Below are 15,292 nucleotides of genomic sequence, written 5' to 3' on the forward strand. Positions count from 1 at the left end.
ATAAATCTCCACACGCAAGTCTAATCTGATTCAGATGAAACACCTTCCTCCCACACTATCCGCGTAGTCTCCGACCATGTGGTAACCGGATACAATTTAATTCTGAAGTAATAACCATATAATCCTATCTGCCCCTTCAAAAGAAATCACATCCGAGAAACCTCAACTTAAATCTCCACAGGCAAGTCTAATCTGATTCAGATCAAACACCTTCCTCCCACACTATCTGTGTAGTCTCCGACAATGTGGTAACCGGATACAATTTAATTTCGAAGTACTAACCATATATTCCTGTCTGCCCCTTCGAAAGATATCACATGCAAGACACCTCAACTTAAATCTCCACACACAAGTCTCATCGGATTCGGATCAAACAACCTCCTCCCACACTATCTGTGCAGTTTCTGACCATGAGGTAAACGGAGAGAATTTAAATTCGATGTGCTCACCATATATTCCTGTCTGTCCCTTCAAAAGAAATCACATGCAAGACACCTCAACTTAAATCTCCACACGCAAGTCTCATCTGATTCAGATCAAACACGGTTCTCCCACACTACCTCTGCAGTCAGTCACCGACGATGAGGTCGTGTGAGACAATGGAATTTCGAAGTACGCATCATATATCGTGTTTGTCTTTTCAAAAGAAATCATATACAAGACACCTCGACTTAAATCTCCACACGCAAGTCTAATCTGATTCAGATCAAACACCTTCCTCCCACACTATCTGTGTAGTCTCCGACTATGTGGTAACCGGATACAATTTTATTTCGAAGTACTAACAATTTATTCCTGTCTGCTCCTTCAAAAGAAATCACATGTGAGACACCTCAACTTAAATCTCCACACGCAAATCTCGTGATTCAGATCAAACACGCTTCTCCCACACTACTGTGCAGTCACCGATGATGAGGCCATGGGAGGCAATGGAATTTTGAAGTACTCACCATATATTCGTTTTTTTACGTTCAAAAGAAATCACACGCAAGAAACCTCAACTTAAATCTCCACACACAAGTCTCATTTTATTCACATTAAACACCTTCCTCCCACACTATCTGTGCAGTCTCCGACCATGAGGTGACTGGATACAATTTAATTTTGAAGTACTAACCATATATTCCTGTGTGTACCTTCAAAGGCAATCACATGCATGACACCTCAACTTAAATCTCCACCTTCAGGTCTCATCTGATTCAGATCAAACACGCTCTTCCCACACTATCTGTGCAGTCACCGGCGATGAGGTCATGGGAAGCAATGAAATTTTGATGTACTCACTAGATATTCATTTTTGACCCTTCAAAAGAAATCAAACGCAAGAAACCTCAACTTAAATCTCCACACGCAAGTCTTATATGATGCACATCAAACACCTTCCTCCCACACTATCTGTGCAGTCTCCGACCATTAGGTAACCGGATACAATTTAATTTAGAAGTACTAACCATATATTCCTGTCTGTCCCTTCAAAAAAAATCACATGCAAGACACCTCAACTTAAATCGCCGCACGCAAGTCTCATCTGATTCAGATCAAACACGCTTCTCCCTTACTACCTATGCAGTCACCGATGATGAGGCCATGGGAGGCAATGGCATTTTCAAGTACTCAGTATATATTCGTTTTTTCCCCTTCAAAAGAAATCACACGCCAGAAACCTCAACTGAAACCTCCACACGTAAGTCTCATCTGATTCAGATCAAACACCCTCCTCCCACACTATCTGTGCAACTCCGACCATGAGGTCATGGGAGGGAATGGAATTTTGAAGTACTCACTATATATTCGTTTTTGTCCCGTCACAAGAAATCACACGCAAGAAACCTCAACTTAAATCTCCACACGCAAGTCTCATCTGATTCAGATCAAACACCCTCCTCCCACACTATCTGTGCAGTCTCCGACCATGAGGTAACCGGAGACAATTTAATTTCTAAGTACTGACCATATATTCCTGTCTGTCCCTTCAAAAGGAATCACATGCAAGACACCTCAACTTAAATCTCCACACACAAGTCTCATCTGATTCAGATCAACCATGCTCCTCCCACACTACCTGTGCAGTCACTGATGATGAGGTCATGGGAGGCAATGGAATTTTGAAGTACTCACTATATATTCGTTTTTGACCCTTAAAGGAATCATATGCAAGACACCTCAACTTAAATCTCCACACGCAAGTACCATCTGATTCAGATCAAACCCGCTCCTCCCCCACTATCTGTGCAGTCTCCGACCATGAGGTCACGTGAGTCAATGGAAATTCAAAGTACCGACCATTTATACATGCTTATCTGTTCAAAAGAAATCACATGCAAGCCTCATCTGAATTTGGATCAAGCACACACTGTCCACACTGTCTGTGCAGCCAGTGATCTTAACATCGCCGAAAACAATGGAATTTCAAATCAGTAATGATGCCTGCTTGCCCGTTTAAAAGAAATCACACGTAAGTAACCTCAACTTAATTCTACACTTCACTTATATGTAATTTAAACTTCAATCATGCATTAGCAAGCCTGGGTACAAAACATACACAGTGTGTAAGGCAGAGGTGCATTGTTTCAACTTGTTCCTACTGAATTTTCCAACATAATAAAAAAAAAAATAATAATAATAATCACACTCTCACATTCTTGCAATATTTCCTAAATGGGACCAGATCAGTGTGAAATCTGAACTAAGTATAACATATACAGTACCCTCACCAACAGCAAAATTAGTGGAGCAGGTACTGAAGTATGAAAGTAGCAAGGCAGATCCCCAGACAGCAGAAGGACATTCAAACATCCATAGTTTACCACACCTGTGAAACTATACACATTTTGGACCCCACACTTCTGCTTTGCTATCCATAGACGAAAATTCAGGCTGGCAACAGCTTGAGACTGCTTAAATGTATTCACTGAGGCAACGAGGACACTTTAAGATCATCAAAGGATGCGCACTGAAAAATAAAACAAGAAAGTTTTTCCATCATCCATAGCTAACATGTGGAACTTCTGAAATATAATGAAATTATGTGCACAAATCATGACCTGATGCTCCAGCTGCAGTGAATGAAAACGAAATGTGAAGCCCTTCAAAATTATATTTGCATCCAGCTAACATTAACTCAAATTATATTCTGTACTGAAACATTTAGATCATTGCTGATTTCATTCACGATGTTCCTTGTTTGTGGTGAACATGCACTTTTTATGACTCAATTCTATATCACTACAAATGTATTTCCTATTATAACCATTCAATGTATCACATATATGATGAGTGAAACAAATTTTTGACACACTTCTATATCCCTAGGAATGAGTTTCCTATTACTACCATTCAATGTAACATTATATGACGAGGGAAACAAATCTCACCACATTGAGTGTTTTCTTCCACATTTTAACACAGATGATTCACGGTACATGACAACATAATAAAGACGACATATTTTGTTTTAATAAAACCCACTCCCAGCTTCCCTCCTGATGCAAACAATTGTATTTTATAAATGCCCAAGATATTTCATGTACACATTTATTGTGAAAGTAACTATCAAATGTGTCATGTGATGTTCACACTGTTTCACTGGCATTGTTCCTCACCACTGGAGACAAACAAAAAAAGTGATGATAACTTCCCTTCTGAACAAGTCAAATGCTGTTAGTCTTTGGCCTATTTATTTCCAACACTACAAGAAATCTGACACACACCACTGATTATTCGGCCCACTGTCACACAACACATTATTTCTCCGTGTGTCATTCACTTCTGGTGCGTTACAAGTGAAAGTAAAGACACTGTCTCTTACACAACCTGTTCAAAACATTGAAGCTCACCATTTCAATGAAATCACCATCACAATGTTGAAAATCTTCATTTAACCACAGTTCGATCTGTCTTCTGTAACTCTTCTCTGACAGATCGTAAATGAAGGTTCCACAGTTCATGTGGTTAACATATTAAAAATGATTTGAAGTCACAGCTTTATGAAGTCTACAAAATTAACACACACTTAATAAACTCAAAAAACTGTGGCACAGCATGAAGGGAGACAAGTATTATCACTGTTATTAGTACTGACTAGTCTGCAGTCATGTGTGAAGATTATACGTTTTCACAATTTTTTACTCACTTTGGCGTTTATTAATGCACAACACACTCGCTTAGAATACACACTGAGCTGTTTCTGCATCCTTTGACTACATACGAAATTCAGCCACCATCAGAAGGAGCTTCAGGTCTATTAACGTCACTGACACATGTGGCTTTCTGCTAATAGCTGACTGTCTAAGGTCTATGTGCACAGTTCCATTATGCACTTTGTGTATGTGATGGGAATAGCACATTTCACCACAACTATCTCCTCAAATCACGTTTATAAAGTGCACATATAACGGGAGAAAATTGAATGTCCCTGTGTGCACCATACAGAAAATAGTGAAATATCAGTGGATGGAAATTCTGAGTGAAAAATCTGTAGCTAATTGATGTACATTTTTTAACTAAATGGACATACACTGGGAAATCCATAATCAAAATCACTGGTAGACCTCCTGCTTACTCACCTTAGTACTAAATTCTATTTATGTATTCATGTCTACCTAATTCCTCCTTCAAAATCACCTCTAAAAAAAATTCACATTGCACTATTTACCACTTCCATCAACTCAAGCCAACTGATTATTTGGAGGTTTCACTCAGATTAGTAACAGCATTCCTATCCACTGTATCATATACTAAGAATATGTTTTTTATCTGTTTACTGTCATGTTACACATGTGAATCGCACACAACATCCCACACGAACTACTGAACAATTTTTCTTTACACTATGCAACACAACTTCACTATATAACATCGCACCAGTTTTAACACTGCCACCTCACAAGCTTCTTCACATATCAACAAGGTGTCACAAGTGATTCGTTCATCACATCAAATCACCAACTGCACTGTTCACTACATTACTGAGCACAGCACTGCAACCACTCTGGGATACCCCAAGTGAAAATAACTGAACCTGATACTGCATAAACTTAGACAACAGCATGTCTTTCAAGACCTTACCACCCACGGCATAAGAAAGCCTGTTTTAATTTTGATCAGTGATTCCCCTCAATTCATTCTGTTAAACATACAATTACATTAATCTGACACTTCTTACATTCCACTCTATTACAAGAAAAAATGCAGTTGCTCCCCGATCCCTCATTGTTAAAGTAAAAGCATAGGATTCACATCACAACACCAGGCAAGACAGAGAGAAACGAGTACTCAATAAAGCACATTATTAATTGCTCTCACAAAAAAAACCACTGTTGCAGTTTAGACATCATTGTTGAGACAAAAAAAATCCCACTTCTTCCAATTAGCTGCGAGTTAATCTGCACTGCAGCAGTTACCACTCCTCACACACCAATTCACCAATTGATGCTAGTTTTGAATGATCCTCTCTTGTATTACATCTAAAATTTCAAGCAAACCTCCATTCTCTTGACAATCATTAGAAATATCACACGCTTCCCAACAAAATTAAAGTTTGGTGATATACCTGCTTTGAGTATAGCCCTCGTTACATCACATGAAACTGTCACCTTTCAACCTAACATGGGCCTGCAGCTATGCTATAGATCTCTCTGTCACCAAATCTTTTTGCATACATATTTGTTGGCTTTGTTAACTTAACAACCAAACTGTCAGTTTTCTACCTTATCTAGACTTCAGGTTGTATAAACTATCAGTCTGTAACCATAACACACTCCTAAAAACCAAGAAATTTTGGCAAAATCTTTCTGTTTGCACATTTATGAAGTCCCACAACACCACCACCAGCATACTGTTCACACTTCAACTACATAGATGTGTAAAATTCAGAATGTATAGCAACACTTGTTATGTTCTTGCAGTTAACCTGTGGTTGCTTCCAATATTACATATGACTATGAAAATACTAGGTTTCTTTAACATTCAAAACTGTAGCAACAGCTTCACAAATAACACACTTCACTGTCATGTAGTTTGTAGCTAACAGCACGACGTATTACACACTCTCTGAAGAAGACTACCTACTGTACCGTATATTGTTACACACACACACACACATCCCAACTATTCACAAACTATCATATCACGAAATTTTCAAGCCACATTGCACCACTGTTTCTCCTTTTCACCATGTTACTGAAAGACTGGATTCACTGAAACATTCAATACCATTTTCCAAACTCACAACCAAACTGTCACATTTCAACCAAATGTTGACTTTAGTCAATACTACAGATCACTCTGTCACCACCATCTACATTCCAAAAACTAATGTAGACATTAGAAGATATTGTCAGTGTTTTGTTCTCTCTCTGTCTGCACTTACACGCCACATGCCACAACACCATTAAGTCGCAGTGTGAAGCCAATATCCAGTATCAACACATTCAGGTTCCCTCAAGTATTGAACTCTGCATGCAGTGAATGAAAATAATTTTTCAACCTACTGCACCAAAACAAATTTCTTTCTCTGTTTCACTTCACAGAATATAATGTTTTTTTTTTTAATTATTATTATTTCTTACAGTGTTGACTGTTCCAAGAATTATTTTACAGCGGATCCTACTACACACTCTTGCCTTTAAATCAAGTGAACCACGCATAACACACTTAACACTCCAAATACTAAACTCCGATATCAAACTGCTGTAATATCACAATTTTGTCTTCACAGGAAATTTTGTTCTTGGTTTTCACTGCCTTCCTCCTCATACAATGACTTGAACAATGAATCATCTGACTGAATTAGCAGCATCTCAAACAGTTTTGTGTTTGTTTATACTTAGCACTTGCAACAGTTTACTTTTGTCCCTCAAATTTTACCTGTGACTGACACTGTTATGCTAACTGTAAGGTATGGACACTGAACTATAGATCTGAGTCACGCGGTTTTGGTACCTCGACATATACATGAATACACTTTCAGATTCCTAAGGCAGGAAATGAGTACCATTGATAATGGCTGGAATGTCCTAAGCCACAATACTACAACAGGAAGTAATAATCTTCAAAGTGTTGCATCACATACCTGCTTGTCCATTTTGGGCAACTGTAAAAGTAAGTAATTTTAACCTTTTTCCCAGTAGTAAAAAAGAAATAAATCATACACCACTGAAGCAGTTGCCTGTAACATTTATTCACTGATTGTTTTGCTCATTATGCTGGAGCAAATTTACAATTAATTTTAGAGAACAGTCAGTGGAAGTACGATTCATTTCCTCTGACATATTCAAACACACACACACACACACACACACACACACACACACACACCTGTTTCTGGACCTAATACAGATGCCTTTGTGGAGTAAGTATCACATACCTACATAGGTACAAAAAATGAACTATTTCCTGTTCTGAAAACTCTGAATATGATTATCCGTATGTTATATTCACTTAGCCCACACTGACCATGGTTTAATACCATCTACTGTCTTAGTGCAATAGGCTGCAAACCTTTTGGCATGGCTCTAAGTGAAATCAATGCAGCATGGTATCCCACAACTTGTAACACCTAAATAAATAACAGGATAACCTTGACTGAAATGGCAATGAACCAGTGACTCGCTACTAGCAAAGCGTGGTGGAATTTTGTATCTTCCTAAAGAGGTTGAAAAAGGACAGGAACATGTCAAGATAAAGGAAAGGTGTAGGACAACAGGACTCAGCAAATATACTCTAACTAATCTTCAGTAAAGAAACAACGCATGTTTGATCTATAACCCTGATTACCGCCACCTATCACCAACTCAAAAGTACAAATGCATTACATGCAACTGTTGGTCATTTGCCACATATTTTGAACCATGATGAGATAAAGCAATGCTATTTACCTTCGTTATTAGCTCCAACAAGTTTTTAACTCCATTCTCTTGCTTACCACATACTGTAAGTTTCACTTCACTAACTTTCACATCCAATTTCTTTTGGCATTTCACGCCAAAAATTATACTTACCAAAAGATATGAATTAGCAGTGTTTGCTTTACATAGTAAACAAATGGAACTATCTTTTTAATTCCATTCTCCTTGTTTATCACATACTGTAAGTTTCACTTCACTAACTTTCACATCCAATTTCTTTTGGCATTTCACGCCAAAAATGATACTTACCAAAAGATATGAATTAGAAGTGTTTGCTTTACATAGTAAACAAATGGCACTATCTTTTTAACTCCATTCTCTTGCTTACCACATACTGAAAGTTTCACTTCACTAAGTTTCACATCCAATTTCTTTTGGCATTTCACGCCAAAAATTATACTTACCAAAAGACATGAATTAGCAGTGTTTGCTTTACATAGTAAACAAATGGCACTATCTCAACGATTGGTTAATTACCTGTAATGTGTAAGTCTGCACAAATGACCACGATCACCACAACCACAACCACTGCTGCTGCCACCACCACCACCACCACCACCACCACCACCAACAACAACAACAACAAAAACAACACAAAAATAGAGGCTGTTGTTTAACCCAAAGACCACTTCACAGAACAAATTTTTTACTCACTATGAAGCAACACAAATTCTTCCAGGTACTCCAGTGCTGTATCACTACTTACCTCAGAAGATTTGTTGACACATTGTAATATTTGCATTTGGTTTAACTCATCATGTTTCAAAATAGTTTTTGGCTCTACACCTCTGATATTTCATGTGGTTCACACATGTTGCACCTGCAGCTCATTAACACTGTACCTATTATTTAATGTGATGATATCTCGAATTAATCCTCATAATAGTCATAGAGTTTGAAATATATTTTCTGAACAAGCTCCATGAGGGCTGCTGTCTATGAAGTATTTGTCAACAGTTATCCCCACAGCACAAAGTTCAGACTAGAATATCTCACAACATGCTGCTTCTACATACTTACTACCCTGCTATTAAATCCACTGAGTATCTATGTTTCCTGAAGACATATATTTACCTATTCCACAGCAATAAATCATGTCCTATTGTATTAAAACATACTTAGCTCTGACACTGTATAGAAAATAAACAGAACCATGACCCACAAAAGTGAAGTTGGGAAGGTGCGGAGGGATGAAGGAGAGGGAGGGATGATTGCTGGTGGTCTTGATTTGCCTTGGTAAGTTGGAGTTGCCAAAATCTGTATGGTAAGGACCTGGACTATTAACGAAAAATTCCATGATGACTCACTTAACTTGGACCATTCAGTGTTACAGTCAAATTTCTTATAATAATGCAAGACATTTTAATTACACAATGTACCTCGAAAGTCACTGGTTTTCGGTACTAACAGCTGTTTTGCTTGGATGGGAAAGTGAGTGACTATACAACCACCTCAATTGCCTTGTTTCATCAAGTACACCAAATTGAGAACAAAATCATTACGTTACAGCTCACCACATTTAATCAGTTTATTGCTCTTTTTGTCAAATTTTCATCTTTCACTTATTGAATTTGAACTGTAATTATCTCCACTTTGTCTAATTTGTAATGCAGTATCACTTCTGCAACATAAGCCTGCTCATACTACCATGTAACAGGCTCAGATTTCTTAATTGTTTTAACTGTAAAGTTTTCAAAAGGGGGGGGGGGGGGGTAATATTCTGACTGTTGTGGTATTTTTTGAAAAATTTAGAAAAGACTTTTTCATCAAAGATGTAACTTACCACTCTGCAACACACGAACATGTATTCCAAATCATACAATTTTCTTTTTACTATCTGAAACTTCACTCTCATCAACTTGGTCATGCAGACTTGCAGGCGGAATAGTTTCATCTTCTTAAAATCAGATCTTACTGATAACCACATATTTTTACACTCCACTCTACGCGTCTGGTCAAGCAGCTACGGGAAAGAAAACCATCATATTATTTTACAAAATGAGACATTCCCGATGTACATACAGTATATACATAAATGTTTGTAGTTACTAACACAAGAACTTCAGTGGTTCTCCATGGCACACTATGCGTAACACCTGGACTTAACCCGTTAGGGCCTGTTCCAGCTCCTTATTGGTCTGTCATCTTTTCCTCCAACTGGCGCAGGAGGAATTCCGTCTTCATCAAGCTACTTCTTTGTATTTTCAAATACTCACCCCACAGTAGCATTTACTACTTGTCTTTTCATGCCTGAAAACAAATTTTCATAGTTTAACTACAGTAAAAAGTCCTCTTTCTTATCTGATTAGACAAATATAAATCTTTAATGCCTTTCCTTCTGACAACATAACCCTCTAAACAAAAATTCATAATTATCAAACCATTCCTAGGTAAAACTAAACTTCTTTTATCCATGTATGTATCTACTTATGCACCTAACGTTTGTGCCGTATGTTACTATGCCTATTTAACTAAAGTACTTGTATTTAATAGTTTTAGAAAATCAGCCAAGTTGTTTCACTAGCTTTTATTTTATCTGTATGTATGTATATATTTTATAATGTAATTAAGCAGAATAATGCTTCTGTTATAAAGATGTGTTGATACGAATGGTAAGATTTTGTACATGATGTAAATACATAATATTTTATACTGTTTTGTAGTTTGAGAAGTCCAATATCATGAATTTAATAATACAAGCACTAAATAAATAAAATAAATACACCGATGTTGATCCATTACGAGAAGACCTCATACCAAAAGAGTGTAGTACTGCAAAAACAAGATCAGACACTAACAACTCTTTCTATGTTCTCTCCCAAATAATCAGCCAATAATTATTCCGTGTGGGTTATTGTAATTCCGTAGTAAAACTGCTGCGTTTAGCTTGCAATGAGTGTTTACAATACCAGTCTAACATATCAACCCAATTACACTTAGTTCACTTTACATTTGCTTAAGATTACAATTCTACAAGTTTTTTGTTGCATTTAATTCCACTGTCCACCACAATGTTACAATGACTGTAGCTGCCTCTAGAATTAGTTTCAATTTACACCAGTCACTGTTTTTTCAGTGGAAAGTATAAATAAATTTTACAAGATAAACCACATTAAAAAAAAGTATTTATTGAGGACTCTAGCCACAATGATTTATCTAGAGCCTTTACTGGCAGTAGAGACTGTAATGTTCAGACCAAAATACAATACTCTGAACTTATAGTTTCTCAAATTCTTTCACAAACAAAAGTCTCTTTTTCAATGTGGCTTAATGGACAGTTTCCATTTGTGAGATAATTTTTGTTGGTCACTTGTGGGCATCTAACATTGAGATTACTAGGAAATAACTATTAGAAAAACATATAGGTTATTTGCAATGACAAATAGTGAACAAAATTTGTATGCAACCTAGTGTGAAATCCAGTTCTCATCTTCTACCTGTGAAGAATAAGGTTTGAGGAATTCATAAGCAAGTTGCAAGTTTATCTGTTTCTATGTGGGAGTGTTACGATTATGGTCAAGTGCCTTAAATGAGCACTACTTGAATGTTTGCATTCTTGGGAAATATTGTTTCTTTAGTTATAAATTGAGCCAGCAGTATTGCAGAAGAATACTGAAATGATGCTATAGTCTCCAATTTACGTTTTAAGTAATGATTACAAGACTATGCTAAGGGCAAATATGAAGATAGATGTATGCTTATTTTAATTTCATTACATTGCAGCACGCAGAGGAAAGAGTGATGGTGCAAATGAGATGCAAGTCCACATGTAAATACAAAGTATGTGCTTTCACATAAGACATCTTACATTTCTGCTGGGTTCCATGACCCAATAGAAAAATGTGATTTATACCTCCAAAGAAACATATTAAGTTGGTATCTTCAAAACATTTCTTTTTTGGGTGGAGGGGGGGGGGGGCACTAGAGTCTACACATTAGGTAATAGATATGATAAACCAAATGACAGATTAAGACAATCTGGTACACACAATTCTTCGAGATATGGTGACATCAATGATTATGTTGACACAAGGATAAAACAGCTGTAGCTTTTACACAGTTGACTTATGGCAACGTTGTATTAATACAAAGTTTAGCACAAGTTTGCAGTGCTACAGATTTTTTATAACCTTTCACTCGACAGCTCATGCTATTAGAAACTGTTCCACTAACAACAACTTACTACACGAATATTGGTCACGAATATTGGTTTACAAGTACCTTTATTCGTAGCTTAAAAGAATACGAATACGTTTACTAATAAAGCAGCATCAAAAAAATCTTAAGCTAGAAAACGTATAGAACGGAATTGCGTGAGATAGGTTATACTTACAGGGTAGCAATACAGAACAAACAATAATAATCTTCTGGGTTAAACAATAAAAAGGGAATACACATTAAATTATATGGGTTCGGTTTTAATAAACAGAGGTAATACAGTACGTCTCGTACAAAACTGAAGGATCCATACCGAATTAGTTCTCCTTGAAGACAAGGCAACTTCCACTTCACTTTTGCGATATTTGCACCGATAAATAATACTGCTGTTATATTTCTGGCTCGTACTTGACTTCGAAAATCGCCTAACATTTCCGAAACAACGCTTACTTCACTCTCTAAAAGCTCAGTACACAGAAGACTTCTCAACGGATGCTGCAGCCGTCGTCACGGAACCAACGACTATCACAGCTTATTGATCACACAGCAAACATCAATAGCCATCCACCGACCTTGAACTGAAGTTCCCCGGTCCAGCCTGGACTTGCACCAGAGCCATCTAGTAGGTCGCTACGTTACGAAAAGAGAACGATAGCGACCAGTGGTGCCATCAATAGGGTGAAACCTGTTGCGGCCTTCTGATAACATGACCTAGGTTCGTTGCCAGGTCACTTTGAGTGCAGCAAGTTTTGTCGTAACGTTTTATTAACATTCACGGGAACAGGCAAATAATTGTCGTGTTTACATGTTAATGCCCAAATCAGTCATGTTAGAACGGTCTGATGCCGCTTTTCCCATTGTCAGTTCTTTTACACAAGTGGCGTCTGAAAATCAGCTGTTCCGGTTTCTGATTTAGTCAGCACAATGGCTGTTTCTCTTCGATATTCTCCACACCTACAAAATCCTGATCCGCCCCATCCTCCGCTCTTTAGATGTTACACGGATCTCCACCCCACCGAATTTATATAAGACCCTCCAGATCCTTTAACACCATGCACTCTGTCTTGCTTTCTACATCTGTTTACCTTCCATCACCTGGATCCTCTACCATCCTGTCAAATTCCCACCCCTCCTCAGCCAAATCGAACACCTCCACAACTCCTATACTATCCGCAAACTAGATACCAGTAACCCCATTGTCTCGCCTCTGATCACCAACACTGGTAAGCCACCGGGCCTTCACAAACACATGTCACCATCCCACAGAGTCCATATGCAACCTCAACCCAACTTCAACCAACGCCCTCACACAGACAATGAGATCCACCCCAATAGTTACCCTCCTATCAACTTTAACCCTTCCCGACCTATCCCACTCCACATCAGGGCTCTATGTTGCCTCTTTTTAAGCTGCTGGATGTTGTTTATATGTTATATATCAATATACTGAACCAGTAGAATATAAATATTTGATTCTCTTACTTGCAAATCACGATATTTACTGCCTTAATTAAGCTTTCTTGGAACACCAGGACAAGGAATGAAAAATCAGGACATTCTCAACTGATTGGGATGTATGGCAACCCTACACCTGATGTAAGGTGACAACTCAAAAAATACTTATGGGATCAGCACAGTATCTGTATTCTCCAAACCAGACTGAGTAATGCTCTGAATTAAACTTCTCCCAAAATAAGAAATGGATTTACCCTTATCCACATTGAATATAAATAGTGGAAATCATCCATGTTGAGTGTCTGTTTAGGAAGGGCTTTTAGGGGTTATTTGGCCTTCAGCTCAGAGTTGACAGCCATATCCACCACATCCATTTCCTCTGCAGGGTTGGGCTCCTCTTTTTTCTTGTTTTCATTTTGCTCTGGTTGCAGCTGCTGACCCTTCCATTGATCTTCCTGTCTCTTCTCCTTCTCTGCACTGGCTGGCTGCTGCTCTGCTGCTTGGTGGTAGTTTGGAGTTCAGCAAATTGCTGCAGATCAAGTTGTGTTATCTTCTCACACAGTCTGAATTCACCAGTAACAACTTTAACTTGCAACTGGCTGATCATGATACTGAACTATCTGTTTACATTCTGATATGGCTTTCTAAAGGCAGGGTTCACAACATACTGGTACAGGTGCAGCTTCATGCAGGCGATGCCAGTGTCTTTGAGAGATACAGATTCCCCAACCAGGAGTGTAAGTGCCAAGAATTGAATATTTGGAGGTTCAAGTGCAGCCTTCATATCCTCCTTTGCACACTCCATTACCAGATTGTTTACCACATGATACCAATGCACATGTTCCACATCTACAAGGATCTCCTCAGTATGGATCCATGGAACGAAAAACTAATCTAATCTAAAGAAACACCTACACACAGAAGGTAGAGAGGATTTCACTTTCTGCAAAACCCAGTCACTGCACCATCTGGACATGGTCCAGATTGGACTGATCCCAAAGCCGTGCATTTGCCATTAGTAAGCAATAACATTGTTTTCAGTCAAGCAGTGGCCATCAGATGTTTGAAAAGCTGGAATTTTTCCTGGTGGAAACATCTTTAAAATATGTTTCAGAGTTGTTAGTTTCTCCAAAAACAAAGCAAAGGGCAATTTTCACATTGCTGCCAGCATATTGTGCCACTATCAACATTTTGTCTCTCTCCATCTGAACAGGTCTCAGGAGACCCAATGGTACTGATCAAGTGCCATGTCATCCTCAGCCTACAGGCATCACTGGATGCAGATATGGAGAGGTGTGAAGCCAATACTTCACTCTCCCAGCTGTTGTCAGTTTTCATGACCGAAGCTGCTACTTCTCGGTCATGTAGCTCCTCAATTTGCCTCATGAGGACTGAGTGCACACTACTTGCCAACAGCACTTGGCAGACCAGATGCTCACCCATCCAAGTGCTAGCCAAGCAGAACAGTGCCTAACTTCAATGATCTAGTGGGAACCAGTGTTACCACTGGGGCAAGGCCATTGGCCCTCAATATTTTATACACTTAAAAATTCTTTGGATAAGTATGCAATGTTCCATAAGTATACAGTGGGCCTTAAAGAACCATCACAGTGATGGATCTTACTCTTGATGGAGCAGTAGCAAGCACTGGATGGGTGTTGGTCAGACTGCCTCCCTTTTGGTCCTGTGACTCATTCATGTGGTTCAGCCAAGTGGAGGTGGTTTTCCTGAGCCACAACATAACATGCAGCCTCATCAAATTTGGGCACATC

At 38.3% G+C, this 15,292-nt stretch overlaps 1 protein-coding gene across 4 annotated transcripts in view; it reads right to left on the minus strand.

The window, feature by feature from the left end:
• Window positions 1-12,613, minus strand: part of LOC126470451 (uncharacterized) — a 45,980-nt gene extending 33,367 nt beyond the window's left edge. For 2 of the 4 annotated variants that reach the window (XM_050098299.1, XM_050098300.1), the window contains exons 1-3: window positions 12,379-12,605; window positions 9,961-10,157; window positions 9,691-9,870 (exon numbers count right to left, since the gene is read on the minus strand). In XM_050098299.1, the coding sequence (XP_049954256.1) occupies window positions 9,691-9,834 (144 nt within the window). In that variant the 5' untranslated portion in view covers window positions 9,835-9,870; window positions 9,961-10,157; window positions 12,379-12,605. Of the gene's footprint in view, window positions 1-9,690; window positions 9,871-9,960; window positions 10,158-12,378 lie in introns of all 4 variants that reach the window. The other 2 variants (XR_007586208.1, XM_050098298.1) reach the window with 2 other exon arrangements.
• Between the last annotated feature and the right edge of the window lie 2,679 nt (window positions 12,614-15,292).

Source organism: Schistocerca serialis, chromosome 3 (assembly GCF_023864345.2).
Source record: "Schistocerca serialis cubense isolate TAMUIC-IGC-003099 chromosome 3, iqSchSeri2.2, whole genome shotgun sequence".
Classification (NCBI taxonomy): Eukaryota; Metazoa; Arthropoda; class Insecta; order Orthoptera; family Acrididae; genus Schistocerca; species Schistocerca serialis.